Source organism: Vanessa atalanta, chromosome 29 (assembly GCF_905147765.1).
Source record: "Vanessa atalanta chromosome 29, ilVanAtal1.2, whole genome shotgun sequence".
Taxonomy (NCBI): domain Eukaryota; kingdom Metazoa; phylum Arthropoda; class Insecta; order Lepidoptera; family Nymphalidae; genus Vanessa; species Vanessa atalanta.
Window position 1 is genome coordinate 2,708,500 of NC_061899.1, and position 27,989 is coordinate 2,736,488.

General features: G+C 33.6%; 2 protein-coding genes and 1 long non-coding RNA gene across 4 annotated transcripts; 2 read left to right on the forward strand and 1 right to left on the reverse strand.

Annotated features, from left to right (window-relative positions):
- The first annotated feature begins 2,602 nt into the window (after positions 1-2,602).
- On the forward strand, positions 2,603-13,235 carry LOC125074975 (fatty acyl-CoA reductase wat-like). Its single transcript, XM_047686465.1, has 11 exons — positions 2,603-2,723; positions 4,559-4,734; positions 6,262-6,352; positions 6,907-7,029; positions 8,010-8,134; positions 8,600-8,758; positions 9,448-9,557; positions 10,216-10,283; positions 11,210-11,405; positions 11,699-11,879; positions 12,618-13,235. Exons 2-11 carry the CDS (start codon positions 4,565-4,567, stop codon positions 12,985-12,987), a joined length of 1,593 nt encoding a protein of 530 aa, XP_047542421.1. The 5' UTR covers positions 2,603-2,723; positions 4,559-4,564; the 3' UTR covers positions 12,988-13,235.
- Positions 13,236-15,536: 2,301 nt separating this feature from the next.
- LOC125074977 lies at positions 15,537-16,179 on the reverse strand. Its single transcript, XR_007120176.1, has 2 exons — positions 16,125-16,179; positions 15,537-15,727 (listed from the first exon to the last, which is right to left on the reverse strand). It is a non-coding gene; the product is annotated as an uncharacterized LOC125074977 (long non-coding RNA).
- A 1,859-nt stretch (positions 16,180-18,038) lies between these two features.
- Positions 18,039-27,412, forward strand: LOC125074974 (fatty acyl-CoA reductase wat-like). 2 transcript variants are annotated; one of them, XM_047686463.1, is made up of 10 exons: positions 18,039-18,370; positions 18,587-18,677; positions 19,025-19,147; positions 19,489-19,613; positions 20,032-20,190; positions 22,935-23,044; positions 23,443-23,510; positions 24,121-24,316; positions 26,714-26,894; positions 26,963-27,412. In XM_047686463.1, exons 1-10 carry the CDS (start codon positions 18,201-18,203, stop codon positions 27,336-27,338), a joined length of 1,599 nt encoding a protein of 532 aa, XP_047542419.1. In that variant the 5' UTR covers positions 18,039-18,200; the 3' UTR covers positions 27,339-27,412. The 2 variants fall into 2 exon arrangements, with proteins under 2 accessions (XP_047542419.1, XP_047542420.1); XM_047686464.1 differs by lacking the exon at positions 26,963-27,412 and having other exon boundaries at positions 24,121-24,312; positions 26,714-26,848.
- Positions 27,413-27,989: the final 577 nt, after the last annotated feature.

Genomic DNA, 27,989 nt, shown 5'->3' on the forward strand with positions numbered 1-27,989 from the left:
AATATTATGTACGTCACAATTTCCAGAAATTATCATTTCAATATCAAACAATAGTCTGATTGAAAACCCTCACAGTAACTGGAGCCCCGGGAGATCTCTTTCCAGTTCCATCAATCCTCTGAATTGATTATTCAGACACAAAATCAGAATTTTTAGTGCTGTGTCTCTAATGCCATAATGTCTTAGATTCCCGACCAAAGATTGGTGTTGCACACAATCAAAGGCCTTAGATAAATCATAAAATATCCCTAACGAATCTTATGAGGAGTCATAGTCATCCCAGGCCCTGTAAATATTTTTAACGAGCTCAACACCAGCGTCAGTTTTCGAGCGAACCCTTGTAAATCCAAATGATGTATCGTGTAAGAACTTGTTAGTATTAAAATGTACCAATATTTGATGTAGTAATCAGTTTTCAAAGATCTTGCTAAGAGTTAGTATTATAGAGATAGTCCCATAATTATTGGGACTGAAGTACTAACTGATTTAAATTGAAAATATTGGGATTACTCTACTATGTTTCATGAGGTCAGGAAACGCCATAAGAACACAATTATTGAATTATACAAAGTAAGATACAATAACACTAATTATTGAATTGCCTATCCTAACAGAGTGTTTTTGTATTTGAATGGTTTATGTTGGACCCGGTAGGGGCCGCTGCGATGAGGTAGATGAAATTTCTATTTCATCTAGATAAAGGGAAAGGCATCTAGTATATTATTTTAAACTATAGTTATTTTTGTGTTCACGGTGAAGAAAGAAAAGTGTTCAAATTAACAGTTTTTAATTGCAACAACTGTGGTTAAACTGCTGGCCGATTTTAGACACTGTGAATTTTCTATTTTTTAATAGCCGAGATGGCCCAGTGGTTAGAACGCGTCCATCCTAACCCATGATTTCGGGTTCCCAGGCAGGCACCACTGAATTTAAATGTGCTTAATTTATGTTTATAATTCATCTCGTGCTCGGCGGTGAAGGAAAACATCGTGAGGAATCCTGCATGTGTTTAATTTCATCGAAATTCTACCACATGTGTATTCCACCAACCCGCATTAGAGCAGCGTGATGGAATATGCTCCAAATCTTCTCCTCAAAGGGAGAGGAGGCTTTAGCCCAGCAGTGGGAAATTTACAGGCATGTAATGAACTTTCTTGCAGGACCTATATACCGCACTCGCATAATTCGATGATAACAATTCAGGAACAGAACTAAAGGCTTTGCATGCTTTAGATGACCCAAGAGTGTAAACATTGCCCGTATCCAAGTCCCAGATCCTATGCTGCTACAGAGATTTTATTTACAGAACCCGGTAACTTTTAAATGGCTCTGGGATTTATATCCAAGACTTCAAGGCCAGCGACTTTATACTAGCAAATAAACAAACGAGACATTCAATGAAAACGTGATGTCATGGTGAAATTTGAATTGCTAATTACATTTTAATATTAAAAAATAAATAATTAAACAAATGGAAAAGCTTGTTCATTGTTATTCTTTTCCGTATATTATTACTTAATACAAGTAGTCCACGTGACTTTTGTCGTATCTATTGCATCTATAAACATTGACTGGATGAGGGGGGCGGGATTGGTATCAACCCGAACATTAGGCACAATCGTAACCAAAGTTTTTCTTAATGCCACACTGGGGCTTCTTACATACTCAACTGTTACGTTTTTGATATTTTACGATTCTATTTAGATCGAACTTCTACTACTCACAAAAATAAACCTCAGTTTAATCGTAACTGATGATCAATTCTACTTATTAACATAGACACGATCCCGATTAAATTCCGATCCAACCGGATCGTAGTAGAACAGTAAACGGCTGAACGATTACGTTTCGATTCGATTGCGATAAGGTGACAATTTGTTAGTCGAATTCGCCCTGGGTATGGCGTTTACTGTTTCCTAGTCTTCTGCAAATTTTCTTCCAAAGTTATATTCTTCTTATTAAGTATCTTTGAAAAATGTAACCGTCTTCGATTTTGTGACGATTGTAAGTGCTCAGTTAAACTTCGCTTTTTGCTTGTCTGCTATAAATTTCAGCTGATTGGCTTACTTGGGTGGTACCAGTTTTACATGTGATCTTATTATTAACATCTTACAGTTACCGTCCCAATAATGTGGAGCTCTATTTGCTGTAAAGACAACATACGATGAGTGAACAGTAGAAACTCATCTAATCACAATAGCTTATCGCCAAGTCATCTGAACATCACGATTAAAAAAGCCACGATCAAGGAAACCACGATCAAAACAGCCGAGATCATTTAAGCCACGATTAAAGGACATATGATTAATTTCTACAAAACACCAATTAGAACCTTGAAGCAATTATTCTAAAATATATATTATTAAGTATATGGCCTCTCTTGCGATGAACGAGCGAGGCCCAAGTCAATATAAATTAGAAAACGTAAGAACTATGCCTCAACAGGTTTGGTAAGAGGCATTTATAACAGAATTACAAACGTGACAGACAGATACTTTGATTTAATTCATATGTATATAGCGTACTTGACAAATTTCAATAAATATACATAAAGAACTTAAAACATCGATAGATATTTATGTCCTACGTGACAATTGTTCGAATTCTGTCATACGCTTTGGTGCGACTTAATAGTTAATTTTTTTACGATTAAATCCATTTTAAATAAGAAGTTCTATCAGAGAGAGTCATTTCCTTTCTTTCTAATTTGATATTAGAACACGGTGAGTTGTTTGTAGCACTGAATTTGTTTTGGTCTTTTTGTATACACAGGGTTATTGGTAATTAGATGTATTCCCGTTACGAGGTGATTGGGTGACTGTTTGCAATAATTTTAACCCCCATATGCATATTACAAAAGTGAACCATTTTTGAGTTATTACGTTAAGTATTAGCATTTTTTTAGCATTAGCAGCCCGTAAATGTCCCACTGCTGGGATAAAGGCCTCCTCTCCTTTGAGAAGGTTTTGGAGCATATTCCACCACGCTGCTCCAATGCGGGTTGGCGGAATACACATGTGGCAGAATTTCGTTGAAATTAGACACATGCAGGTTTCCTCACGATGTTTTCCTTCACCGCTGAGCACGAGATGAATTATAAACACAAATTAAGCACATGAAATTTCAGTGGTGCCTGCCTGGGTTTGAACCCGAAATCATCGGTTAAAATGCACGCGTTCTAACCACTGGGCCATCTCGACTCGTTAAGTATAATAGTCAAATATGCAACTACAAAAATTTGTTTGAAAAAAATATTAATTTAAATCTAATTTTTTCTTCTAATTTATAAAAACACTTTTATTTATCAAAATTAAAACAGTAATTATCGGTCCAAATTTAAAAATGCCAGACGGAAAATGATTTTATTTCAATATATTTTTTATTTATATTTTCCACAAAAATGCCTTAAAAACAAAAAAAAATCGTTACGAAACTTGTCTTGCAGATTATTTTAAAAACATTACCATTTTCTTAGCTCATCAAAAATGTATAACAACTAGGACCTTATTTCAAAGCAACTGAAACACTAATGACAATAAACAAGTTTTGCAGTGTATAAGCGAATCCGGTAAGCTGGCAGTGTTCAGAGACGACAAATGAATGTCGGATGACTCCCAGTCCATATGTTTAATTAACAAACACCTTCGCCGCACGACTCTCTGTAACACAATTGAAAGCATGGTCTACACAGCATAATTCAGGATTCCATCCTTACCGTTACCATCCTGTGCAAGTTATACAAAGAGGTCCTTGAAAGGAGAGATATTTTTTATAGATTCTTGCTTAATGCAAATTTTGGAGACTGTATATATTTTATAAACATCTTACATTTCATAATAGTCTTGTTTAAGTTCTCCTCTCGGGAGGAGATCCGTGGCGTAGCTATCGTAGGACCAGGTGGCAGTGCACCAGGGCCCCGAAACTCAGCTCAGGCCTGTGACCTAAGCTTTGAAAAGGGCGGGCTAGTTTTTGAATCTAGAAAACCTCAGTCCTATGGAAAAAGTTGATAGGGGCTCCAATTCTTTTCCTATACATCGGGGCTCTTGCCCACCTGTTAGCTACGCCACTGGAGGAGATCTGTGTATTTTTAATAGCTTGGGCGTTTATTTATTATTGTCATAAGAGTCTATATAGTATTATGCTTAATTTAAATAATATTGATAATCCCTCTGTCGTATACAGATTAACTTTCAATAAAGGGGTAACTACTGAGTTTCTTGCCGGTCTCTCTCGGCAAAACCTACTTTTCGAATCGGTGGTAGCTTTACATTATACTGTAACATGACAATTCAAAAGTGACAACCTCCGTGGTTGAGTAGTGTGTACATCGGTTTTCATGGGTACCCCACTCCGATGTCCCGGGACCGAGTCGAACTAGAAAAAAATCATTAGTTTTCTATGTTGTCTTGAGTCTGGGTATTTGTGGTACCGTCGTTACTTCTTATTTTCCATAACTCAAGTGCTTTAGCTACTTACACTGGAATCAGAGAAATGTATGTGATGTTGTCCAATATTTATATAATTAAAGATTTTTTGATTTTGATAACTATGATTTTAGAAAAAAATGAGTAAAGTCAAAGAACTCGAGGACAAAGCATTGGAAAAAAGGAAAGCTTTGAATGAAGCCATTCTAAGTGGCGATTCTCAAGTGCAGAAGTTTTATGATGACGCCGTAGTATTCGTCACGGGCGGGTCAGGCTTCATTGGCAAGCAGCTGATCGAGAAGTTGATCCGGTAAGTATCAACTATTAAAAAACAACCATATGAAAATAGTAATTTATTTTTAGTGAGCAAAATAAATGTTTGCAAATCAATTCAATCAATAGTAGATATTTAAAAAAATAACAAAAGAATCAAATTTATTTAAAACTTAAACAATAGCTTAATGTGCGTTAGGTAACCTTAACACGACATGTGTACTTGTTTAAAATTGTCCAAACATTTTAAAACAAATTTAAAAACTCGTCAAAAATTCTATTAACATTAACAGCCTGTAAATTTCCCACTGCTGGGCTAAGGCCTCCTCTCTCTTTGAGGAGAAGGTTTGGACCATATTCCACCACCCTGCTCCAATGCGGATTGGTGGATACACATGTGGCAGAATTTCGTTGAAATTAGACACATGCAGGTTTCCACACGATGTTTTCCTTAACCGCCGAGCACGAGATGAATTATAAACACAAATTAAGCACATGAAAATTCAGTGGTGCTAGCCTGGGTTTGAACCAGCAATCATCGGTTAAGATGCATGCTTTCTAACCACTGGGCTATCTCGGGTCCCAAATTCTATTGCCAAACAACAATTATCGATTACTAATTTGAAGAGTGACCCAGTACAACAACACATATGAGAACTATAACATCTTAGTTTCCAAGGTTACATGACGAGGTACGTGGACGATGTAAGACATGTTTAATATTAATCAGAGTGCCAAAGTATATAGCTGGTGGTGAAAACTTCGTCATCCTCATCACCACTCCTCATCCCGTTTAATTACTGTGATACAGATGCCACAGTATTTGAAAGGACATCGATCTTTAATAGTACATTTGCGGACGTTTCAATTTTCAACTACCATATTTGGGATTGAGGTACTGCTGAATTAATTGATGGACTTCACAAAAATAGTTTTAGTCCGTTATGACACCGTCCAGTTGTGTTCTGTTGGGCTATTCTGTAACTCGAATCTCACCGTATAATACGAGCTTGTAATGTCAGTGTGATATGAATTTGACTTTGATAATTATAAATATATGGTGCACGTATCAAAATGGCGTAGCACTGTAAGTGGGTTGTCAATATTTCACGAGTGATATACGAAGTGGAGACAGAATCGCACTGCAGGTGTTCAATTCTACACTGATGGAAGCTTACGGCGAATTTTATCAATGAATGAATTTAAAAATTACAATACACATCACATATAGATACTATTGATGCATTTTTTCTTATACTCACTTCATTAACTGCTAAAATAAATTACATTTGTCTGTTCAGATAATAACTAGTGTTTTTCGTAATTTTTCAGTCCTGTGCATCATGTATCTTTCATATCGACTGCCTAGTTGGTCTAACAGCTATCTTAAACAGTCCTGAGGTCCAGGTTTCAAATCATGGTACAGCCCATGAAAAGTTATTGGATTCTTATGTGGAGGACTTATCGTAGTAGTTTTAGTAGTACTAGATTTTTCAGCTCGTATGAGGGAAGAGGGAGTGAGGAGTTAATATTTGTGCACTGATTTGCGTTTTTATTTTTTCAGATCAACAAATTTAAAAAAGATCTATATGTTAGTGCGTCCAAAGAAAGGAAAAAGTGTTGAAGATAGGATTAAACACATTTTAGAGAACCCGGTACGTTTTTTTTTTTGTAGTTTTTTCACAAAGCCAGTCGTTTTAAGTTGCTCGGACAATTAAGACACTGTCGTAAATAGAGGCTATATGTTTTCAATATTATGAACTTTAAGTAAACAAAGTCGTAAAAAAAATTAAATTCACATTGTTTTTGATTCCGAAATGAAATTTCATTCGTAATTGGTTACCTCTAGCTATAGACATTGTATCTTTGTGGTAGAGCTTTGAGCCCGTCTCGGTAGTATTTTTGTATTCCGGTTTGATGGGTGAGTGAGCTATTGTAACAACAGGCACAAGGGATATAACATTTTAGTTCCCAAAATTAGGGGCGCATTTGTGATGTAAGGAATGGTAATATTTCCTACAGTGCCAATGTCTAATTATAGGCAGTGGTGGTTACTTACCATCAGATGATCTAGTGGTCAGTCCATCTACCAATGTCATAAAAGGTCAGTCCATCTACCAATATCATTCAAGGTTATACAAAAGAGGTCGTCTATCATCTATCTAATATGCCTCGCCTATAAGTTGTTTTGTCCTTTTTGAACCTACAGGTTTTTGAAGTTGTACGCGAAGAAAAACCATCGTTTGAGGACAAAATCGTGGGAATTGAAGGCGATGTTTGTGAAATTAACCTTGGCATAGATGAGAAATCTTGGGATAGGCTTGCTGATGAGGTAAGTGTGAAATTCTTGATTAGTTGACTGAGGTGATATAGCGGACAGATTATACGGCTCTTGGACATATCTTGGATATATTCTCAAAGGAAACAATACAATTTTTGCGTAGGACAACATTGAGTTTTATGGACTAAGTAGTCATTCCAAAATCTTCTGTACAAATAATCTAGACTAAAAGTCATTTTAATTTTTTAATAGGTGTCTACGGTAATATAAATTTGGATTTCTTTTATTAAGCAATTGTTGACCACTCTAAATAAATTATCAGAATACTACCAAAAATGGGACTCAAATTTATAACTCTGAATTGGACTGATGAAAAGACTGGGTTAATCGAATACTTCTAAAATAAATATAATATTACTAGCTGTTACCCGCGGCTTCGCTCGCGTAGAATAAGAATATATTAACAAATTAACTTCAAATATTACGTTAATGTAAGATGTATGTATTCAGCCCTTAGGGTAGAATATCCAGAAACGCTTAATTGCAAATCAACGCATTTTTAATCGGTAGCCCAAAAATAAAGTTTCCTGCTTCTAACTTCAAAAATGACGGACTTCCAGACTAACCTGTAAATGAAATGTCGTAGTCGTAGTAGTGAAAAAAATTACGGGCTTCGATACAAACGTTCGATCCCTATTTCACCCCTTTAGGGGCAGAATTTCCAAAATTACCTCCTTAGTGGGTGTCATGATATGTTAGTTTATAAGTATACAGGCTCAAAAATATCAGTTTTATGCTTCTAGTTCTAAAAATGACAATACTTTCAACAACTTACAACCTTTCATCTCCCTTTTCAACCCTTTACAGCACTTTTTTCCAGTTGAAAAGTACTCTATGTCCTTTCTCAGATTATTTGTGTACCAAATTTCATTTAAATCGGTCCAGTAGTTTTGGCGTGAAAGCGAGACCGACAGACAGACAGAGTTAATTTCGCATATATAATATTAATAATATGGATTTATTTGCTACAGGTAACCGTGATAATGCATGCAGCTGCAACGATAAGTTTCGTCGAGCCCATGAAAGTAGCAACGTTGACGAATATCCGTGGGACGCGAGAGGTACTGAAGCTCGGGAAAGCTTGTAGGAACATTAAGTAAGTAATCATTATTGTTATATAATCGTTCAATTACAAACAAAAAAAGAAAGTGCTTAAATGATATCAACAACTTAAGTACTTAAGCAGTAAATAATGTCTTGCTTAGTTCTTTGATCAAAGGCCAACGAAAGTTTTTTTTTTATATAAAATATATATATGTTGATTGGCAAATGTGTGGTCACCACTGCCCAAACACATTGGCTCTATAAAAAATATTAACCATTCCTCACATGCCGCCAACCTTGAGACATATTACGTGCCTTGTATGTAGTTCCACTGGCTCACCCCCATTTCAAATTACAACAATAGAAGAAGAAGAAGTAGTGGTAGAACAAGACAGCCTTCTATATAGCTTTACCACGCAAGAATGTTCTTCAGTCGAGAACCTTTACCTTTTGGTAAATACCGCTACATATTTCAAATATGACAAGGAAAATAAAAGAAAATACGATTAATTCACAGGTCGATAGTTCACGTTTCCACAGCCTACGCTAACGCTACAAAGAATCGTATTAAAGATGAGGTGATTGAGGACTTCTGCGACAGCCCAATGAACCCTGACACTTTGATCCAACTCGCAGAAAGTGTTCAAGAAGCTACCTTAGACGAGATGATTGCTCCGTAAGTATTTTATTTTATAAAGTGCTTGCAAAAGATCGATTAAGGTAATAACCGAATATTTCAATAAATTTAAATTTCTACGTCATAAAACAGTTCCGCGAATCTATCTGTATGAACCGCAAATTACTATCGAAATTAATATTTATTAATTCATTGAAACCATTCTACGCGGTCATGATTTATGCAGTTACAATTTTTGCTCCTTATTTGTGTACAGTAAAGACCTTGTTAATAATTCTTATGCACATAAATAAGGTATTAATATTTATTTATTTAAGGCCATAGAGGTTGAAATTTAATGACTTATTATTTTAGTAAAATCGTACGATAACTTAGGATTGTCCTATCTTGACATTAACAAGCCACGGGTTTAAATATCTAAAATATAATACCTAAATAATAAATAACAGCGACTCAATGCCTCTGCTAGAAGTTTATCTCCTTGAGTTGATTGGTTTAGAGTTTATAGCTCCAATACACTAGACAAATCAGTTTCTTCGCGATGGTTTCTTTCACCACAAATCAGCCCAAATCAACCCTTTGGGTAAATATTTCGAGTCAAAATATATGAATATGCTATAATGCACAATAGGACATTTGTTTTTAATTTGGTCTAGCTACTGTTCCGGTTCGGCGTGGCTCTTGGCATTTTAATTCGGATTAAGCTATAAATATTTCCTCTTTCATAGACTCATGAAACAATGGCCAAACAGCTACACATTCACAAAAACTGTCACCGAAGAACTTGTAAGGAGGCATGCAGGACGTCTACCAATTTGTATCGTTCGACCAGCTATTGGTAATTTATAGATATATTCAATATGCCTAAATTCTTAATCAATTCACTTAATATATTATGCTTGTTTCCGGTAAAAGCATAATTTGTAATTCGAACATCAATAAGCAGGTGTTTGGAATTACAGGAAACAACAACAAGAATGGTTACTCACAATGCCTATAGTGGTGACTGACCACTTGCCATCAGGTGGTCCATTTGTTAGGTTGATGGCATGTGTTCATCCCTGCTCATATACATTGGCGCTGGAAGAAATATTGCTGACATGCCACCAAACTAACAAGATCCCAGTGCCTGTTAATACATTGGCTGAATGACCCTTTATTGTGCATCTATCCAAAATTTTGTGTCCCCTGACAAATTTATAATAAAAAATGAAAACGCCATAAAAGTTCTTCTATCTGAATTGGGACTTTTTCGTCGCACTAGTACTTACTTATATCTAGTCTCAGGACCGGATTTAGTGGCCCTAAAGTAACAGAGGAGTGGAGGACCCTAATTATTATTTTGCAAATTAATTAAACTATTTTATTTTTGAATATAATTTGACTATACCTAATAAATAAATATTGGACAAACTAAAACTATTCACTCGTCGGAATCTCTATCGTGGGAACCCTCTGTTAAGGCTAAGAATTTAAGTAGTATTCATTTTTTTTAGTGATATCAGCGTTTGAGGAACCATCGCCTGGGTGGATTGACCCGCAGAGCATAATGGGAACAAGTGGAGTAAGTGCCAATATTTTTACACCAAACCACATGAAAATAGGGTCTGAAATGACCCTACTTTCAGTAATAATGACTAAAACTTTTTGTGCGGTTTTTTAAACGACTTTTCTATTCTTTTGGAAGTTCACAAATCGTCTGTTTATTTTTTATGTATATTGTTCGGATATAAGTTTTATTATATTTATATATACTTTCTGTTGTATATTTCTGTGGTTAGGCTTTGATGTTATTACATGTCATTTACTTTTTTTTTTAATTATTATTAATGATATCGTCCTGACCGATATTGGACAAGACGGCTAATCTCAAGGGACCCCAGCCAATAGAGGACATATCATAGTGCACAAGTGTATGAGCAAACTCGGGTGTACTCCCTATTCCTTCATTCTCAGAATCCGAAATCTTCTATCCGGCCTTCCTTTATTTTATTTTTTGTTCGATAGAAACCCCAATATTTTTTTATCAGCCCGATCAGGGGTTTGAACCCAGGACCCGTGTCCTCTAGAACGACGAGACAAGCGATTTATTTTATTGCTGCGACAGAAACCGAAAATGCTTACTTACTTACTGGTCATAATTACTTAGTTCTGTATACGATTTATTTATTACAATAAATGATTAAACGTGCCTACCACCCTATCAATTATGGAATTTAAAACGTTACGGCTTTCTTGTAAATACAAATGGTCTATGGATAGACCAAATCAAATCCAGTCTCTAAATCAAAGCATGGTAATATAAGATGCATATGTTACGGTAAACTAACTGATGAACGAGCTGACTAAACCCAATAATAGAAACACACACACACACACACACACACACACACACAAAAAGCAATGATTTCTTCAAAAAGAATTCTATGAAACGTTTTTATATTTACAATTCAATAATTGTTTATCTAAATGAATAAATATCATTTCTAGTTTTTAGTTGGAATAAGCTTGGGTGTCACGCATACGATGCTGGCAAGTAAAGACGTTAAAATGGATTTCGTACCCGTCGATATAGTTAATAACGCAATCATTGTATCTGCATGGGAAACCAATGAGAAATTCAACAGGGGCGACAAAAAAATCACAATATACACCGTCACGGGGACTAGGGATCCCATAATATGGGGTACGTATTTACTTATTTCCATGACATCTCCCTGACTTTGGTGTAACCCAAAACCAATGTATACCAATAAGATTTTCGTTATAAAAATAGTATTAAAGTGTACATTTGTATGAATAATAATTTAAAAACAATAATTATAAAATACTTACCGTACTTTAACAAAAATTAAAAAAAATCCATTGGATGTGAAAAATATAACAAAAATAACCAGAAGTAGCCCATCATCGAATGAGATGAGCATATGATGGCATTATTTTTACAAATATAATTAAATTTTATCAATCAACTACCAGGAAATGTTTACGACTTGGTATACAGCGGCAGAACGGACTTGATGCCATCGCAAGCTCTTTGGTACGCCTTCCTTATTGAGACTGAATACAAATCAATTTATGTATTTTTGTCATGGCTGTTACACTATATACCGGCTCTTATATTTGACGGATGCCGCATGTTGGTGGGAAAGAAACCAAGGTATGTTCATGTTAAATAATTAACCATCCACTCATCATATTTTCTTCTGCCCAGCAACAATACTTAGTATTATTGTGTTCCGGTTTGAACGGTGAGTAATGAGATACAAGGGACATACCATCTTAGCTCCCAAGAGTGGTGGTGCATTGACGATGTCTATGGGCAGTACCATCAGGTGGCCTATATGCACGTCTGCCTGCCAAAATTATAAAAAAAATCGGGAGTTAAGACTGCTGCAAATACATTATATTATTTAGTTTAACAGCATCAAATAGCAGTTCTTTTGTGATGATGTACCCAAGATTGTCTAATACGAGCGATTGATTATTTTTAGGAAAACTGTATTTTTTTATACATGTTGTTTTGCAAGCAGTACAGATGTACTGTTTTCAAAACAACTTTAAAATTTGATTCATTAACAGCCTGTTAATTAACCCAATACTGGGCTAAGGCCTCCTCTTCCTTTTGAGGAGAAGGTTTCGAGCATATTCCACCACGCTGTTCCAATGCGCGTTGGTGGAATACACGTGTGGCAGAATTTTGTTGAAATTAGACACATGTAGGTTTCCTCACGATATTTTCTTTCACCGCCGAGCACGAGATGAATTATAATTCAGTGGTGCCTGCCTGGGTTTGAACCCGAAATTATCGGTTAAGATAAACCCTCGACTATCTCGGCTCCTTAAAATTAAACTAAAATTTGATTGACGCTTATTAATAAAAATGTTTTCTTTACAGATTATTCAAGATATACAAATTATCCGACACTCTATCGTCAGTTTTTAGATATTTCACGATCAATTATTGGATCTTCCATGACTCGAACACTGTTTCGCTGTACAATAAATTGTCGAACACAGATAAACTTTTATACAACTGTAACATGTCGTCTGTGGATATGAAGAAAATGATCTTCATATGGTGTTATGGGGTCACAAAATATATCATTAAGGTCGATTTCAGTAAAACCGAATATGCACTGAAGAAACAGTTCTGGTTAAGAATAGTTCATTATATAGTTTTTCCGATGTATATTTACTCATTGCTCAAAATAACACATGTTTCGTTCAATTTATTATATAAACTCCTATCTACGTTCCTTCCATAATACTTGTATATAAATGGGGAACTAGTGAAATTTTGTTTGTAATTTATATTATATACAATTGATAAAGGCATATTAATTTTTATGGACTTGTACACCCTCTAACCGAAATTTAAACTATAATTCCTCTACTCGAAGGTCGTCTGGAAGAGATCGCCATTTAAGATATAAGCCTTATGTACATACTTCTGTAAAATTTATCTCTGTATTTTAATTTATTTTTTGGTTCGCAATAAATAAAATAAACTAAACTAAAATTGTTGAGAATTTCCTTTATAGATAAGTTTAATATAACACATTTACGGGACGCGAAAGTATTGTTTACACCTTTTGTCGCTAAGTTTAAATTTTGGACATAAAACTCTTAAAGGAAGTTGTATGAAGGTTTTTTAAATGTCTTAATCTGGCTTTTGGTTTGGTCTTCTTAAAACACTTCACTAGGCTGTACTGTCAAGTTACCTTTGCCTAAAATGCCTATTATATAAGATTAAGTTTAATTTACAGCAATAGTTACACTTTTCACAATACTCATACTCTAAATATGAGTGGTTAAATTGAAAGATTTCATCGAACGCCTATAATTTAAAGGAGCTTTTAAGGGTTCTTCGTAATAATGAAACTCCATTTTCCATACACCTCGCCTTATTGCCTCCACTGGTGACAGGAGGCTGGTTCGTTTTTAGCCCAGAGGATCGGAATTGCGATTCAACGGGGAAATGCTGCTAGCATTCTTGCCACCATTACACGCGGTCAAGATTTATACAGTAACTATTTTAAATTCATACTTGTATACTCATTTAAGCACTTAATTTTATCAATTCTTATTTTAATAAATATATTTATAGTTGAAAAAAAAATGAGTGTCATATTGTCTTATATTTCACGTCGAATTCGAGGATGTGGCTCTTATAATTGACGGATGCTGCGTATTGATGAGAAAGAAACCAAGGTGTGTGATGACGTAACTAAAGAATATTTGAAATTGGGTCAGTCTAAGTTGATTATTTACTGAAGGCCACAACCGGATTGAAATTTCCTGAGGACCTGTGCAAAAAGTGGATGCTTTACAAATAGTTAAAAATTAATTTGAACAATTTAATTTCTGTTAATCTTGTTTGTTACTGAGACCCTCTTAAGAGTTGAAATAGAAAATATAAATTTATTTATATAAATTTATTTCCTTAATTTTATTTTTGTTATATCATTGTTAAATTTTCCACGGCGACGTGGCGAGTGTTGCTAGTGCGATATTAATATTCAGATTCTGAGTTTTTGTACATTACGTATTACTAATATTAATTTACATAATAGTGTCGTAGTTTAAAGGTCCTCTTTTATACTCAAATTATGTAAATGTGCTTCTAAATTTAAAATTAAACAACATTTTAATTCAAAATTTTACACTTAGAAACAAATTTTGATACATAACATTCCCTCGAAGAATTTTATGCCCAAAATTTAAATTTGGCAACAAAAAAAAAAAGAATGTACATATATGTTACCGTAAAATTGTAAATGTTGTGGATCGATTATAATCTAACGGTATTTACGCCACCAATCTAAGGAGCTAAGATAATATTAGTCCCCAATACAAGCATCTTAAATTATTTTGACACGTCATACAAATGTAAAACTTTTTTTTTTATTTATTTATTTTAAAGAGGGTTTTTTCTTTAAGAAAATGCCACCCTCATAGTGCTTGCAAAACATTCAACTCAATAAATGCTTAATTACATCTATTTTTAAGAACACCATCCACTAATTTGTAAAAAGCATGCGCTGGTTTTGAAGTATAGTCAGCGAGGACACTATTACATGCCCCCACTTCCCCGCAATAATTGTTTAAGTGTAAAAAAGATATTCTTTCAACCTCGTTCCGAGTACACTCCATTATTACATGGTACGTATCTTCTAGGATGTTACATATATTGCAATTAGATGTAGGTGTTTTACCCATAAGAAAACCAAAGCTATTCAATGGAATGTGACCGGAAAGGAGCCGAAGAGCTGTGATAATTGAAGATCTGCTCATATTGGAACCATCAAACCGAAGACTTTTTCGTAGTCCGGGCTACATTGTTCTGTACCAGATCCCCTTAGTGAGCGATCGCTCATCAAAATACTCTCTCCAGAATTTGTAGAATGTATGTTTTGCTAGATATAATAATTCCGTATGGTATGGTAGACAATGGTAGTAAATACCATTTCGTGGTGCATGTTTTGCTAGTACATCAAATCTTTCATTATCCTCTAGACCAATATGAGCAGGAATCCACTGCAACATCACTTTTTTACATTAACGAGACAAACTTAGAATAGATTTTACTATAGGCTATCGGAGTTCCTCGAAAGATCGAGGTAGACCGAGCCACATGTTGGAGAGCAGTTTTTGAATCTGAAAAAATGACAAATTTATCACAATTTATAGAACCGATATATGATAAAGCCTCCAAAATGCCTAATAACTCTGCACGCATCACAGATATCTTAGTATCTACTCTAAGTTGACAACTAGTATTAGTTTAACAAAAAAAAAAAAAACTATCACTGAGTAAATTACCAAATATTTTACTTTATTTGTATAACATTCCGTCAAATATAAGAGCCGGTATATAGTGTAACAGCCATGACAAAAAGACACAAATAGATTTGTATTCAGTCTCAATAAGGAAGGCGTACCAAAGAGCTTGCGATGGCATCAAGTCCGTTCTGCCGCTGTAAGTCACTGAGTTGTAAACATTTCCTGGAACTTGATGAAATTTTATTTTATTAGTAGAAATAATGGTAGTGTTTTTTATTCGAAGAAACTTGCACGTCTTATCTCTTCTCTACTCGATACTATATGTTGAACATGCACCACCTTACCTTAAAGAACGCTTTAAATTTCTTGGGCAGACCCAGTTCTGACCCTTGTCAGAACAGCATAAACAAGCTGCGTTCTAGTGAGGATAACAAACTTGTAACATCCTGCAGCCGGACACAAACCTCCAGCAACTCTTTCACTGTGAAACGGTTTTCACAGAAAAAACGCCAAACTTTGGAATGCACTACCCACTGATATACAGCAGTTTAAATCCTTGTCCATCTTTAAGCGTCGTTTGAAAAACTATTATCTATCCATATCTAAATAATACACATACCTGTTTTCGTCTAAGCTTCTATCACCAAAGGTTGTCTGTGAGAGATCGCCGTAAGTGATAAGACCGCCTTTGCGCACCATTTATTTAATTTGTTTTGTGTATCCCTTATGTATTCCTGTGTTGTGCAATAAAGTATTTAAAAAAAAATAAAAATATTTCGAATAATGATTCAGCAACAGTAGGAGAGGAAATGAGTGGTATAGTAGTCGAAATTGGAATGTCAGCAAAAATAAAATTCAATAACATTTGCTCTGAAGAAATTAGATTATTATCAGTAGATAATACATCAATAGATAATAGAAATGATGACATACTTGTTCGAATAAATCAAGATATTATTTATTCAAGTAGGCTCATAAAAGCACGCTTGAATCGTCCTGTTAGTGTTGTTACTGTGTTAAAAATACATTTATTAGATCCAGATAATTTCAATCAAACATTTTCGAATATTCTCTCGAATACTTCATGTAAAAGGTCTGTTTCAATAATCTCTTGTGATCGATCCTTATGTAGTTTAATTTTGTTGGTAAGAAGTATTGATAAGCTAAACATGTTGGCATGTTTAGCTTTTTTCTACTGAACAGACCAGCCATCAGGTCACTACTAAAGTTAAACATAAACTGATAATTAAAGAGTTAATGTAATGCTACACAAGAATTATATCGATGTCATTGCTGTTTATGAATAACTCAAAAGTATGAATAATTCAATTTTTTTTCTAGAATTCCTTGAATGTTAGAAAAATAGGTTTTACAAAAAAAATTTTGGGTTTTTAGGTTCACTATTTTTTCATTAATGGAATTAAGTCTTTGCTAAAAATTGGTGTTCCACAAGGGTACATTTTGAGTCTTATTCTATATGTAGTATATGAATGATTTTCCTTTCTATATTATAATAGGTATTTGTAAAACAGAGGTGTTTGCTGATAATACTTCACTATTTTTTAAGGTTGATAGGGAAAAACTAACTATAACGATGCAAACAGTGCACTATAAATACACGATTGGTAATTTAGTTTTGTATGCTCAAAAAATAAAATTTGTAGTTTTTATCATACTAAATATTAGAAATTAAAATCATAACACATCATCATCAATAAACGGTAGCTATCTTTATATAACCGATACTAAGGTTTTTTAGGAATAGGATAAGAAGATTTTAGTATTAGGAATAGAAAAATAACGTCGATAGGTCGATGACGCATGGATCGTTTTGCGTTACTCTGGCGCTACAACTATAAACGATGTCATCCAAAACAATTTAGGGCACGGCGGTCAAATTAAGAGAAACACGCCAACTAAGCAGAATTTATTTTAGTGCATAAAAGTGTGCGCAAATTAATAAAACACGTACGGTAGTTCTACGCAGACTTATTTTTAAGGATTTTCTGACTCGTCATGATTTGATTTATTGTCACGGAATTCATCTAAACTAGAAGTACATATAGTATCTGGTGACGTCAGTCATGTTTCTCTTTGACCGCAAGTTAAATCTTCACTTGTCAGAGTACATTCTTCTACTTCTTTACTCAGAACAGCTTCGCGAAGAACTATTGTATGTGTTTTAATACAAACAGAGGCAATCCGCCTCTGTTTGCATTCCAGTACTCTACTCCGATGAGTTGGACAATCCAACATGTCCGGAAAAACTCAGTCGCAGGACCAAAGGCACATATTTTCAATGAGATTCAAGCCAAGCCTCGTAAAGAAAATTTTTGTTTTTTTTTTAAAATTATATAGAAATATAATATATATTTAAAATTGATTGATTTTCAAATGACATGTATTTATTACAATTAGGTCGATTATATTAACATGTAAATATATTTTAAATGAATAATAGTAAAATCATGTATTTACTTCAGAATTATTTAAACGATATTGCACTGTCTATAAATTCTGATTCAGATACAAACTTTCAGTTGTTAGTAGTAGTCCTGCAGTAGTGAAATACTGTCTAGATTCTCCTTAAAGTGGAATTTAACCAGTTGTGGGTATTTTGAGATTACGTTAGGTATTGTAACTATTGCCATTACGTAAGCAAAATACTGAATTATATTTGAGAAGTTCAGAGAAAATGGATTCAACAATATCAATTGAAGAACAGGCATTAGAAAAAAGAAAAATCTTGAATGAAGCCATTTTAAGTGGCGATTCTCAAGTACAGAAGTTGTATGATGACGCAGTCGTGTTCGTCACGGGTGGATTAGGCTTCATTGGCAAGCAGCTGATCGAGAAATTGTTGCGGTATGTACCAAAGAAACGTTGTACTGCCAATTGCAATTGTGCTGCAAATTTAAATTAAACTAGTGGCTATCTTATAATTTTGGCAGCAAAGTCTACAGCTTTGCCGTTAAACCCCAGTTGACAGTTTTATGCTTCCATGCATCAGAAACAATTTCCAGCCGTTGGTATCACTATCAAATGATGTGATTTATTAGTTTATATGTGTTTATGTTTAAGGTCAGCAAATATAAAAAAAATGTATGTGTTGGTGCGTCCGAAGAAAGGAAAAAGCGGTCTAGAAAGAATTAATAAAATTTTGGAGGACCCGGTATGATACATTTTATTTATCTCCCTTTAATTCGTCATGTTTTAACTACCTGTCGTGAAATTGATTAATTTCAGAATATTATATTTCGAAAAAGTCCCCTCTTCACACAAGCATCGCATTGCTTTAGGCATAAACTATTCATTCCATTGCTTGTGAACTATCATACTATTGGGATATATGATGTTTCTTTGTCACTTAATCCTGATATACTGATCTTCAATTCGGAAGCCAGCGTTACCATCATTAGATATATTACTCTTCATCGAGCCACTTATCCTATCGAGATACTTTATATCATTTTTATCAAACTTAAGAATTTAATCATATTTTAAAAAAATCTTTTTCAGGTATTTACAATTCTGCGCAATGATAATCCTAGTTTCGTGGACAAAATAGTGGGAATTGAAGGCGACGTCTCTGAGATTAATCTTGGAATTGATGACAAAACATGGGCCATGCTCACCGATGAGGTGCGTTTAGATATAATGATGATTAGTTTGAGACAAAACAATTAACTGAACAGATCATACGTAGCTTTTATTTTTTGCCTTTGGTAAGTTGACTGGCAGATGGGCCATCTGGTAAATTAACTATTCAAAACATTACTGGGCACTTAAAAATTAAACTTTATTGAAGTTAAACGTTCAAATATCACATTAATTTTTTTAGTAATATTTTTAATTATACATCTCGTTATTTACTTAATTAGAAAATATTTACTCAAGATGGGCAGAGAATGAATTTAATAAATCAGTTTAATAGATCAGTTGTTTTTCAATATATAATATTAATTTAATATTTGATTTAACAGGTAAACGTGATATTTCATGTGGCTGCTACCGTCAATTTTGTTGAAACTATCAAAATGGCGACCTTGATAAACATCCGTGGGACAAGAGAGATGCTGAAGTTGGCTAAATCTTGCACGAACATTAAGTACGTAAATAAAAAAATATGGAGCTAAAAATATAGATGTAAACAACGACTCCTTCCACCACCTAATTACGTGGAAGTGTCTCTTAGAGAAGTTGACAAATTGGGTGGTATTTATGCTCCTTAAATTATTCTGTTCAATTGTTATATACGTATACGTATGTAGTTTACCATTTTTGGAAACGGCCACCGTGACCACAATTGACCAAGAACACGTTACCGCACGTAACCATTGAATTGGTATGAAGATCTAATTTTATAGTTCCTAGTCTAGAGAGGCTATCATAATCCTAATCATTTTTTGGATGCTCCCATACTCGATGGGCTTCCTGTTAGCCATTGCGGAATATTTTCAATAATATTGTGAAATCGGTACTGAAATTCTTCATAAGCGTTTATTTTAAATATGAATGATTCATAGGTCGATAGTTCACGTGTCTACAGCCTACGCTAACGCTACGAAGAATCGTATCAAAGATGAGGTGAAAGAAGACTTCTACGACAGTCCAATTCTACCAGATGCGTTGATACAACTTGCAGAAAGTGTTCCTGTAGATACTTTAAACGACATGATGACTCCGTAAGTATTTCTTTTATGAACTTTAGTTGGGTTTTCAATATCCAACATTACCATCATTAATAAACCACAGCAGTTATAATTAATGCGTCGAGAGGCATGTGCGTCTATTATACTAGATGCGACGTCTATAAATGACGTCTGCAGACCCGAACAATGTATAATTTTACTTAAATTAATAATTTCATATGCGTGATTTGCTTTATATTTGGTTGTATTATTTTCTAGTAAACACAATTTTATTTCCATAAGCTAATTTACATACTATATTTTATTCCGATAGCCTGTGAAAGCATATATGTGTATGTTAAGAGTGCTTATTCCAAATGCCGATTATGTATCTAACATAAATACTTCAGATCGAAACGTCTTAGCCACACTATACCTGCACTGAGAGGCAGTGTACGTAGAAAATAACTATGTGTAAGGATGGGTATAGCACGCGACGTCGAGCCATACGTCTCTCTTTTATGAACTCTCGGCGTGGTCTGCCAATTTCAAATCAAATCAAATCAAGTCAAAATATACTTTATTCAAGTAGGCTTTTACAAGCACTTTTGAATCGTTATTTAACAAACTATTTAAAGTAAAGCTACCACCGGTTCGGAATGTAGATTCTACCGAGAAGAACCGGCAAGAGACACAGTTGTTACTCTTTTTCAACATCTAAAAATACAGTCATGTTAGTTAAATACAATTATATATGTATGTTATGTCTCCTATCTGGAAGTCAACAAGCATTAACTCCACACTTTTTTATCATAAATATAATGGTTACCAATGTATTTTTTACAATTGACTTGAATCTATGGAACGGCAAAGTTAAAAATTTCTGCGGAATTTTATTATAGAAGCGGATACCTTGCCCCAAGAATGATTTATTGACTTTGCGGAGTCGGAAACTTGGCGTTCTCAGCTTATTCTTACTTCTTGTGCACATACAATGATTGTCACTGATTTTATCAAAGTGATCAGTGCTATTGTAAATATACATAATATTGTTGTAAAAATATTGTGACACAACAGCGAGTATTCCTACTTTGTTAAAAACATTCCGAAGAGCTCCACGATGAAAAAGAGACGGGATTGCTGTCTTTTGTAAAATAAAAACAGATTCAATATTTGCAGCATTGCCCCAAAGTAATATGCCATATGACATAATACTGTGAAAATAACCAAAATATACTAGACGAGCGGTATCAATATCAGTTAGTTGTCTAACTTTTCTAACCGCGTATGCTGCGGAGCTGAGTTTTCCTATCAGGGACGATAAATGAGGCCTCCACTGAAGTTTGGAATTGAATACTATTCCCAAAAAAACCGTAGTATCGGCTACATCAAGACGGCCACCATCTAAGGATATATTATAATTTTGCTTTCTGACATAGGGTAGGGTAAAAACTACACATTTTGTTTTTTGAGTATTCAAAACTAAATTATTTACTGTAAACCAATCGTGTATCTGTGATAATGCACCGTTCACGTCGTCAGAGTCAGTTTTTTTTCTGTCTACCTTAAAAATCGGTGAAGTATCGTCAGCAAACAATACTATATCACAAATACCTTTAACATAGAAAGGAAGATTATTTATATATACTAGAAAAAGAAAGGGAACCAAAATTGTTCCTCGTGGAACACCCATTTTTAACGTAGATTCAGAAGACTTTATGCCATTAATGAAAACTTGCTGGACTCTTTGACTTAAATATGAAGCAATGAGATCGAAAGCTTTACCTTTAATACCGTAGTATTTGAGCTTATACAGAAGTGTCTCGTATTCTATACAATCGAATGCTTTAGACAAATCACAGAATACTCCAATAGCATTCTGTGATTTTTCCAAAGCACATTTGCACATTGTGTTTCAATTTTGATGCGTAATTTTATTTACTCGATTAACGATGCAGTTTTGTAAAAATTAAATGTAGTTTGAAGATCAATATTGTGCATTTAGCTTAGTTTTCATTACTATTTTTCACAAAAGTTGTATAGGAATACATTTTTTTTATAAATACTTTCTAAAGAAGGCAATCTTCTCGTTTATGTTGTGTTTATATAAACAACTATTTTTTATGCGTAAAACAGCAGTCAATTTAAACTAAAATATTTAAAAACATCAATTTTTAACAAACAATTTTTTAAATATCAGTAATGTTTATGTAGACTTTTTCCAAAAGATTCTATTAAAAATAGACTAAGCTTTTGTACCGTATTCTTTGTTTAAGTAATTGATGAATATTTGGCTCACAGTCCCATCAAAAAGTCTCGTGAAACCGGCGTGAATAAGTGGTCTTAAAAATTAACAGTATGAAATTTATACTATTCGGAATCTACCTAATACAAATTTAAAATTAATAGACTGACATGCCACGCTCTACCTGAACCGGTGGGTTTAATAGTATGAAATATCGTACAAGATTTTTTTGTGGATCGTAAGTTTTTGTGATAAACTCTTTACGGTATTTCGTGATTTTTTAAGTTTAAAATGTATGAAAGTGCTGTACAGGCTTCCTTTATACGCAAGTGACGTAGCTGCTAGGCGTAGCTTAGCCGGATTATTTAATTAATTTTGAGCGTAAAATTTGTGATACTGGTCACTATGAAAATAAACAAAAAAAAAACAAAAAACAGAGTTGAACCTACTACCATTCCCCATCCAGTTTTCCTAACACTGGGACATTAACACATAATTGTTAAACATTTCTTACGACTTGTATTTGTAATTATTTAAATTAATCTGTGTATAGGCTTACCCGAGATTGGCCGAACAGTTACACCTTCACAAAAACCGTTACCGAAGATCTTATAAGGCGTCATGCAAGAGACCTGCCTATTTGTATCGTTCGGCCTGCGATAGGTATGTATAATATACTAATAGATCAATTGGAAATTATTTTTAGTAATTAGGAATCAGCTTCAAGGCTTCTCTTCAAGTATGGTCCTTGTCAAACAGTGGGAAATAAAGAGGTTGCTTCTTTAATTTTTACTTTTTTAATAAAGATTCTAGTGAATACTAGAATGATGGCGTCCTCAGTAATGTCGACAATTGTGGTGTATGTGTCTTCCGCATATACCTGTAATTTCCAGCTGTTTAACTTTACTCAGATTTAATGGATATTTATAAAATGCTTTGATGTAATCGGAAGTGTGTTATCGTTAAAATTAAATGAATAATAAACTTCATCAACATCTTTCCAATATCAAGGACATTTTTAATAACATATAAATAAACTAGAATTTAAATATCGTTTTTAGTGACACCAGCGCTTGAAGAGCCCATGCCTGGATGGGTTGATAGAAGAAATGCATTAGGACCAAGTGGAGTAAGCAATGCTTTACAAATAATATTTCCAAATTGTTCAGTTTAATTATCTAGATGAGTTCTAAGTTTTCAGGCATCAGTGTCTTTAAACGCACTAGTTCATTCACCCTTTGAACAAAGCAGTTTTCAACTAAACAATTTCTACATTAAATAACATGTATTGTGAGATGAAAACCAATTTTCACTTTCCAAGGGAAAAAAAATTGAAATAATATCGTTTTCCGTCTCGCATTTTTAAATTTTGACCGATAATTATTCTTTAAATATTGAAAAATATTCAGTGGTTAATCGTTTTTATAAATCAGAAGAAAAAAATAGATTTTAATTGATACGTTTTTTTTTAATAAATTTTTGAAGTTGCATTTTTGACTTACATTGAAAAAATCTAAAAAACGCGATAACTCAAAAATGTTTCACTTTTGCATCATGCATAGGGGGGTTAAAATTATCGCCTTTATCACCTCCTAACGGGAATACGTCGAATTACCAATAACCCTGTATAGTATAAACCATCAACTCCAAGGTTCCGTCTTGGATTAGATCTAATCCCGATAAAATACGTTTTTATTAATTAGATGAATACATAATTATGAAAATAAATCTGTTTTTAGGTGATACTGGGGTTGGGCCTTGGCGTTATACATGCGTTGGTTGCAAAGGAAGAAGTAATTATGGATTTGGTTCCTGTCGATTTAGTTAATAACGCTATAATAGCCACGGGATGGGAAACCTATGAGAAATTTACCAGAGGTGACAAGAAAATAACCATATACACCGTTACGGCAACAAGAAATCCTATGAGTGTGCGTAAGTGAATCTACTTATTCAAATATTTCGGATTTTTGTATCCCTAATGACCCCCTACTGACAATGTACCCGATAAAATACTATTTTATTTGATGGAGCTAGATTTTAAGATAATAATGTTCCTAAATACGTTATTGCTTTTTCATTTGAAACAGTTTCTGAAATAGTCATCATAAGCATTTGAAACCCTCAGTATTAAAAAACAAAACTAGACAGACTTGGCGTATTTCGGATATATTATATTTTTATTCAATTTTGGGTTCTTTTATATTTCTAGTATACATAAATGATAGATTTGGTGTTATGTTGTTTGCTGACGATACTTTACTGATTTTCAAGAAAGAAAAGCAATAAAAAAACAGATTATGCCGATGTAAATTATTAATTAGGTCTACTTATAATCTTCAAGCCAGAGGCTCCCTTCGGGTTATTTTATAAGGAAGGAATATTTACAGTTACGTCACAATATATTTATAACAATGTTATGTATATTTACTATAATATTGATCACTTCGAAAGAATCAGTGATAATCATTGTATTAACACTAGAAGAAAGGATAAGCTTATAGCAATGTAACCTTCCAAAATTTAATTTTAGCTTAAGTGATCCCAACTCTTTATATAAATCCCTTTTAAAATTAATTGAAAACGAATTCAATAAAATATTCCAGTTCAAATGATTTTATCAAAACAATCAAATACAGTTCTCAGACTGGGCTACCACCGGTATCTATATAAGCCGAAATAAATTATATAAGCTACATGAACTTAGGAAATATAATCGTAATTGTAAATAACTCAATTTTGTAAAAAAAATATTCCAAGTTATTTAAAGAAGTTTGTCAAACAAACAAACAGCTCGTTCGTTGCATATTAAAAATATAATCTTAAAATCTAAAAATAAAATGAAAACTACTTGGGATATTATAAGTTCGGAGATAGGCAGAATGATGTTTGATGCAGGATAATTATCCCTTAATATAAAAGGGAATATTGTAGGTGAAGATTTAGATGTGGCCAACCAATTCGAAGAATATTTCTCTAATATTCCTGTGTATACTACTAAAGGACTTAATGCGTCACCCAATGACGCCTTAGACTTACTTGTGTTACGTTCCCCACAATGAGGTATAATTTTCTTTTGAGAGTATAACTCCGTATGATGTATTAAATTTTTTTAAAACATGAAATCTTAAAAAAACAGCGGTTCACCAACCATGAACCATGGGATCTATCAGTTACTTGTCGACTTGGCTCCTTATTTAGCTGTCATCTTTAATAAATGTGTACAATCTGGTATTTTTCCCGATCTATTAAAATTAATTAAAGTAATCCCATTATTTAAGGCCTGTGATAAAAATGACCCAAACAACTAGAGACCAATCTCTGTTTGCAAATATAAAGTAAAATTTTTGAATAAAATTATGCTTACTTTAACTCGAATAAGCTCATTCTCAAAAGTTCGGTTTCGCTAAAGGTCGCTCGACTACTAATACCGGTATAACATTTATTGAGCACATTTATGATGCGTAGGAAAAGACACAAAATACTAATGGAGTTTTTTTTTTACTTACCTAAAGCTTTCGATTGTTTTAGGCCTGATTTCTTCTAGAAAAACTTAAATTAAAGAAAAAAAAAACAAAGGGTGCCCTGGCGCAAATTGGCGTACCACAGGGTTCAATTTTATGATCTCTCTTATTCGTAATATATGTAAATGATTTACCTTATTTTGTAAAGAATACTTGCGACATTGTACTGTTTGCAGATGATACATCCCTTGTTTTTAAACTCGACAGAAAAATAAACAACTATGACGTTGTAAGCAGTGCTCTGTCGCGGGTTCTTGGTTGGTTTGACATAAATAATTTGGTACTAAATGCAAAAAACAATAAATTTATTTCGTTTTCCCTGCCAAATGTCAAGTCAAATTCTTCTGCGGCCATTTTGAATATTAAAAGACTTGAGTTTGTTGAGTTGACGGTCTTTTTAGGGATAACCCTTGACTCCAAACTTCGATTTGGCACCCATTTGTAAGGCCTAGCAGTGAAACTAAGTAGTGCCGGTGGTAGTATTTAAATACCGACGATTCAAAAAAAAATTAGAAAAACATTAAAAAATAAGTCATATCAATCAACACAGGATAAAAAAACGTGGAGCTAATACTTTTAACTTTTAGGCAGGGTATTTTATATAAAATTATATTTAACTGAAACTAATTTGTTTTATCAAACGTTGGAAAAGAGTAACTCATGAGTTTCTTGCTGATTCTTCTCAGCAGGATCTACATCCGGAATCGATGGTAGCTTTCCGTGTAGTGTAGTGTATTAAGCACTTGTATTAAACGGAATTTTATTTGATTAATACTCTTAAGAATAAAACTATTTTTTAAATTTCCAGAATATGTAATTGACGCAATCCAGATATTTAAATATATCATAGTGTCAAAACAAGCTATTTGGCACAGCTTTGGTTTTGCGACTCAATACAGATTCATTTATGTCATTTTATCATGGGTGTTACATTATATACCGGCTCTCATAATTGACGGATGCTGCGTGTTGATGGGAAAGAAACCAAGGTATGTGAAAAACTATTCTATGAGTAGTGTTTCGTGTATGAAAATATAAATTTGTAATTATTTTACAGGTTATTCAAGGTATACAAATTAGTTGACACACTCACCGCAGTGTTCCAGTACTTCTTTACGAACGACTGGGTGTTTCATGATGCAAACACTCTCTCACTATACAACAAATTGTCGGACACTGATAAACTGTTGTATAACTTTGATGTGTCGTCTGTGGATAGAAGCAAAAAGATGTTTGCGTTTTGTTATGGAGTTAAGAAATACATTGTTAAAGAAGATGATGCTGATATAGAATACGCGTTGAAGAAACAATTTTGGTTAAAAATAGCTCATTATACAATTTTCCCGATTTATATTTATTCATTGTATAAAATATTATATATTGCGTTTGCTTTTATATACTATATCTTGACTGCGATATGTCTATATTTTTAACATATACTGAAATTAAAGGGAATTTAAAGTTACTTGTTATTAATCGTTGAAACCAAAAGATAAATTGTGTTGTAAATATTACGTAAATTTAATAAATTTTAAATATGTTTTACTGTTTTTTTTTTAATCTTCGAGGAATTAAACAAGTAAACTGATCAAATGCAAAGTAATGAACTTTTTAAGATTTATAGTAATTAGATTCTTTACCTATGCTTTGAGTAAGCCCGTTCGGGTAGCTACCTGAAAACTATATCATATTCTACCGCAAAACAGCAATACTTAGTACTGTTGTGTTTCCTATTAAAGGTTGAGCGAGTCAGTGTAGCTACAGGCACAAGATAAATAACATCTTAGTTTCCAATGTTAGTGACGCATTAGCGATGCAAAGTATAGTTAAAATTCCTTATGTCCATGGACAGTGGTAGTCTAATATTTTCACTATCGTCAACTATCTCAGCATGATTGTGGTGATTTGCAAGTTTGTATTTCTAGAATATCAGTGCAAGTAATGCTAAAAGAACGTGGGCAGGCCACGATAAGAAAGGAAATCATAAGCATACAATACAACATCATAAATATGTGTTAAATATTAGAAATAATGATCATATACCAAAAACAGAAACTGACCAAACATTGAACCCTGTGAAACGC